We start from the raw sequence: 6,127 nt of genomic DNA, 5'->3' as shown, positions 1-6,127 counted from the left end.
ACCACATCTCTACCAGCGAACTTGCCTCTCATACTACTGTTACAATATAGGTATCGTAGCTGCTTCATCTCTGCTCGTAATGAAGTGACTTGTCTGAAGGTTTAGAATTGCAACTCCTCTTTTTCTAAGCCAGTGTTATTAAATAAGCGTAATGGTGACACCATATGATGGTCTACCAGGGAACTCTCTAAGATTCAAAGTGGAGTCTTAGAAAGCAGACATTCTTTAATAGTAGTGTTGGATCCATGGGGGGTAATTCTCCTATCATACATAGGTTGCAAAAAAGATCTTCAGCTTATATACATAACTGGTGTTACATATGCAGAAATATTTCAAGATGTGTACATATGCAGAAGTTTCTCAGTCGTGTTATGTATGCTGAAGTTTCCCAGAAGTGTGTTACATGTTCAGGGACTGATTCCAAGCAGGATCTCCTATTTCCTCATTACAGAGACTCAGCAGAGCTTCCTTATCTCCTTGGTTCAGAGACACAGCTCTGTTCCCTAAACAAATTGCAAGGCAGGGGTATCCACCAACAAACAGGAGCAAGCTTAATAATATTGTTACAATTAGTGTCAATGCCAATAAATATTTCTGATGTATTCCTGTTTATTTATAAACAACATACAACTTCTTTTTTTTTCCTTTCAACTATAAAGAATCAAGCAATAAGAAATAATTTATTTGCTTTTAGCTTATGAAATGAGTGAAAAATGTTGTAGTCATAGGAAACAATGCTGTGATGATGGTTATTCTCAATCATAAGGAGATTTGGATGACCATTTTTCTCTGTTTCTGAAAAACTGTGACATTCATCAGATCTCAGTGTCTCTTTGCATACTGCAAACCACTTCAGCGCTGCACATCCTAATAGTTTAACTGGCCCATTTCAAAACACTGTTTAGCACCGCTAATTGGGAGAGCTCAAACCTGGCTCAAAAGGAGAGCTGTCTTGATGAAGGCCATCTCTGCTTTGTGGCTCCTATTTGCAAGTGCTCTCTGCTGCAGTCACAGCCTTGACACAGAGGCTGGTCCTTTCCAGGTTCCAGAAAGAAACCTCCACGCACAGGGTTGTTACAATGAACTCTAGTTGTTGACCTTTTTACACTGATGTGTGCCATGATGACTATGAGGTATCTTGAGCAGTCTGTTTGAGCCTGCACTGTAGCATAAATAAACTCTCCTGTAGAACTGTAAAAATTGGTGCTCCAGACAGAGGGTATGTATACGTTCTATGAGAAAAAGATGCTATTTTCTTCCTCCAGTCAACAATCTGGAGACTACATAGAACATTCTGAACAGCATGTGTAATATTATAATCCCATTCCTGCTGTGAGCTTTTCAACCTCAAGCTGGTTAGCGGTGAAGTGGTAGGTAGTAGGTGGTGCTAGCTTTCAAATGAGCACAGCCACCCTCTTCTTAGTCACAGCACAACTAAAGCAGTGGTGGGAGTGCAGCAGAGGGGTGGCAACAAACAGCGCAGAAAGTAAATGTGTGTTGTACCAACACTTTTATAATCATGGAACTGCAGTCTCAATCTCTTAGTAAGAAATGTAAGGTGGTTGATGATCACAGTGCTCTGTGATGCTGGTGTTTGTAATGCTTCTGTTCCTCTCCTTTCTGATGCAGGTTGTCTTTCTTTACGATTCACTTTCTTCCCCACAAAAGGTGCATCTCCAGTTTGAGTTGCTGCTGTATATCACAATGTTCTTTTCTGTGTCTTTGTTTATCTTGTGCCAAGATGAGGCACTGTGGTATTGCAGTGAGTTATATTTTGTGCAAAAGGGCTCTAGTGAATTAGGTGCTAGTTCAGCTTTGCTTCAAAGAATGGAAAGACAATATATTAAGGTGAATGTTTGGTCCTGCATTCATAGAAAGTGGAATTAATCTAATATGGAGGGCTGGAAAACGTCTTCAAAGACCTCATCATAGATGGCACTCTCATAAGCAGGTGGTGGAGTGAGTGGTTCCAGCGGCTCATACCTATCTGCATTACCTTTCATTTCATTGGTGTCTGAAATAAAGCGCTGCTGGCTTCGGGGCAGAACCAGTTGCAAGTGTATCCTGGAGTTCCTGTCTGGCTCAGAGGTGCTCCTCGTGTCTGATGCCACTGAGACCCCAGGAATTACCACCGCAGTCTCTCCTTGGGCAGTTGATTCAATAACGACGTTATAAGGGGGAGGTTCGCTCAGTGGTGAGGGCACTGAGCCTGGATTGGATGCTATTGTCCATATTGCTGGCGCTGACATAGTCATCACCTCCTCGTATGTAGGTGCTTCATAGGCGGCATTTATCCTGTGCACAGAAGCAGAATGTCAGTTACTGTGGTCATTCATTTTAATTTTAATGCAGAGGCATGTAGTTGGATAACACAGAAATGGAACTGTGCTTCAATCAGTAGGTAGGACTGGGGCAGGATATCTCCTGTGGTATTAATGTATGTGATATTCTGTTACTGCACTTGCTCACTTGTCCAGCCAGCTTAATGTCTTGCCTCCTGGTCTATTTGGCTCATTTGACCATTTTCCCACTGTTACCAGAAAAATTTAAAAAAAAAACCCAACACTGTTCAGTTCAGTATATTAGGCTTATCTTGATATACACTTATTTAAAATGTATTACTAAGAATTGTTAATTAATAATTATTTATCTGAATAAAACAGAGCCATGTTTTGTGTTTGTTTTTTTTTTTTTTAATCTCTGTTGTAATACATTAGCTCAGTGTTCATAAATATTTAAGAACATAAGTTCTTAAATAAGTTAAGAGAAACATAAGTATTTTCACTTAATTGAAGCAAGGTCTGAAGAAAAATGTCTGCAGAGAAAAGTGCTACTTTAGAAACTTTTTATCTTTTAGGTCGTATTTTTAAATAAGTAGGTAGCAGTTTTCTTCTACTATGTTTTAAAGTTGGCAAAGCCAAAGTTTCTTTCTCATATGCTTTCTAAAAATAAATATGTAAGAACATTCCTGCACTCCTACAATACCCTGTGTCTGATAACTGTAAGCAACTTATGGAGCTGGATAATGATTGTCTGGATTATATGGCCAAGGAAGCAAATATACAGATAAACTCTTCAGCCACAGTAGGTGAATTGGAATATAAACTCTTCAGCCACAGTAGGTGAATTGGAATAAAATTAATCATACTGAGTAACCTGCAAAAGAAGCCAAAAAGATCTGGAAATATTTAGAGCCTCTCAAAGTCTGGGCCTACTAGTGTCAAATGTTTTTTTTAAGACTGGAAACACACCCAGTTACAGGTTCTTTTTTAAAAGTTTACCAAGGAACAGTTGCTCTAGAGATAAGGTTGAGAGAACTAAATCCACCTGAGATTCAGTATTACCTTGGCTTTTTTTTCTTTTTCCTTGTCTGACTCATTGTTTGGCAGGACTCAATTACTCAATGGAAGGTAAAACCAAGCCTGGTTTTTTAACCTTTGTAACTTTGGAAATGGTTTGTAGGTCATTGTGAAGGGGGATGAAAATAATATTGGACAAGATAAAAGAGATACATGGCACAGGTACTTGCAACCTGTGCCATATTAATACAGGAAAACCCTTTTGTCTTTTGGAATGGTTTTTGTGTCTATCTTCCTAGGGGAAGGCTGGCAAAACAATACATAAAATGGCCGTGCTTGAGGAGAGAGAGTTAAAGTAAGAAGAAATAGTGCTTACCCCTCTTGGCTTTGACTGTTTGGAGGTATCTCATTGGTGTCATGTCGATGCTTCAGGTAACACTCAATAAGCACACTCAGCAAATAGCCAATCAGGCACACTCCACCTACCCCTAGGAAGAAGTAGCCTACTGGATTAATGTTGGAGGAAATGGCTAGCATGGTCACCCCAATGAGAAGAGCAGCAGTGAAAAGAAGCAGCAGGGCTTGACGGATGTTCTTCCAGTGCACTTCTAACCACATGGTATAGTGGATGGTGGTAGCAGATATTTGAGAACAGATTAGGAGTTAAGGGGATAGACATCTGTGGAAGATTTTAAAAAGATAAGAATAAGCCATAAGTCTTTTTCAGCTTGAGACACGAGTGTGCAAATGTGTTATCAGTATCATGACCATAATACCATATATACGCAAGTTCAGTCCATCATGAGAACGTGCAGCTAGAGATATGCATAGTAAGACTGGGAGATCTATGCATAAATACACACAGTGTAAATGTACTAGAGTATTTTATGAGAATGCTTCTTGAACTAATAGGAATGCTTGGACTTGCAGTTGCAAGACATAAAAGGCATAAATATGCCATCAGCACTTACTGGCAGGCTTATCTAAAAAGTTACAGTTACCTATTCCAGAAGTCTAGGATGAAAACTTGAGGCTACACACTTCACGTAAAAGTTGATAGACAAGTTTTATTCTAGTACGTTAGTCAACATTCAGATACTACATCAGATCATGGTAAAAAATGTAGCCATATTAATGGAGCTCTGCCTCAGTAAATTGTTTTCTATGTAGCATTATAAACTTCTGTGTAGCATTTTAGAATAATATCACATTAGGTTCTAGGTGTAGCTGCAGTATGTCTGTTTTTGCAAAATGCAGACATTTTAGTATAAGCCTGTCTCTTCGATTCTTTTCTTTGATGTGCTTTGTTGCACCACTCTATTCCCAAACACCAGTGCCCTTCCTGTCCTTAGTTCCAAACCCTGTTTCTCTGAAAAATAAAGCAGTTGCTCTGTACAGTCAGTGTGGAGCGAATGCCAGGAACGTATGGTGTTCAAAAAATATTATGATTAATAAGTCATCTTGCATGTGTTTACACTAACATATATCCTACATATAAGCATATAGACAGATTACTTTTTTGCTACCTTTTCTACTGTCGACTTTGAGAACACACTTACCTGAGGGAGGATTTGGTAGGTTGTAGCAGTCATGTTTTAACTTCTCTCTTCATCACAAGGGAATATATGCAAGCTCTTCTGTCCCTGTTCCTTCCCCTTCTGTCCTTAGGACAGAACAGCAATAAAAACTCTCCCTTCCTCCTTCTGAGTTTTCCTTTAGGGAGATGAAGAAGATTTATATTGAAAGAAAAAGCTGGAAGCTGGTGGGTATTGGAAGGTACATATCATAGGAACATTGTACAAGTATAGGAAAATAGAACCTCGCTTTTCCAGATACTGGCTCAAAAACAATTTCTAGCCGATCACGTACCTTCTACTCTTTTCCAGCCCTTCCAGGTCTGTCCCACAAAAGCAGGAAATTCATTAGAAAAGAGGGCGGAGTGAACAGTGGGGGAGTGCTTACCTGTGTTTGGTCTGCTGTACTTTCATGAGAGAAACTCTGCCCTGAAATCTACATTCTCTACATGCAGCAGCAGGATCTTGGATCTCTGCCTCACAGAGCAGGAAGGACAGCAGGCCCAACCCACGTCACATGTCCCATATATGAACCTATTTACAAGTTCTGTAAAATGTAAACCTGTACGTTTTTATATCCTAATTGGGCGCTGCATGTGAGATATTGTTTTATGACCTCTTTGATTTTACAAATGGATGGAAAAAAAGAGTATAGGTTATTATGGTTATTACTTCTCAGAGGGCTAGATTAAAATCCTTTTTACTCCCAAGGTATACCTGGGAATGGGGAATACTCATCACAGCAGGTTCTGAATTGCTTCTTGAAGTCCATTATCATCTATACCTCAATTGTATGTCTGAAAAGCATTGGCAGTTTTCAAATACTAAATGTAAATTACCCGTATGGGCTGACTGGTTTATCTGTAATATGAGAATGCCCTACTACTGATTGCTTATTAATTAATATTCATTGTTGGTCCTCCCAGTTCAAAAGGCAAATTGAACAATTGGGTGTGAACTGTCAGGAAGATAATTTGAGCATTGGAGAGTTCATCAGCTTAAGAAAGGTTGAAGAACGGAGTTTTATAGCCTAGAAAATAGGAAGCTTGGGCGGGTTGGGAGTGTCTATTCAACGTTTACCAATACTTTGTAGGTAGTTGCAGAGAGGATGATGGTATTCGTCACAAGGATAAATGTTACAGGCAAGAGGCAATAGGGAAGGAGTGTCTGCTGGACGTGAGAAAGAAAGTTTTCAATGTGAGAACAATTAAATGTTGCTGTTACTTGCCCAGGGAAGTGGTTGAATCATCTTGG

The 6,127-nt window shown here is 39.4% G+C and overlaps 1 protein-coding gene across 1 annotated transcript; it reads right to left on the bottom strand.

Moving 5' to 3' along the window:
* Positions 1-1,883: 1,883 nt before the first annotated feature.
* On the bottom strand, positions 1,884-3,917 carry TMEM139 (transmembrane protein 139; the record flags this gene model as incomplete). Its single annotated transcript, XM_079541433.1, has 2 exons — positions 1,884-2,295; positions 3,676-3,917. The coding sequence occupies 2 exons, from the start codon at positions 3,915-3,917 to the stop codon at positions 1,884-1,886; spliced, it is 654 nt and encodes a 217-aa protein (XP_079397559.1).
* Between the last annotated feature and the right edge of the window lie 2,210 nt (positions 3,918-6,127).

The sequence above is a fragment of the Tetrao urogallus genome (assembly GCF_951394365.1).
Source record: "Tetrao urogallus genome assembly, chromosome: 1".
In the NCBI taxonomy this organism is placed as follows: Eukaryota; Metazoa; Chordata; class Aves; order Galliformes; family Phasianidae; genus Tetrao; species Tetrao urogallus.
The sequence above is the reverse complement of the archived record's forward strand: the minus strand, read 5'-3'. Positions and strand labels throughout refer to the sequence as shown.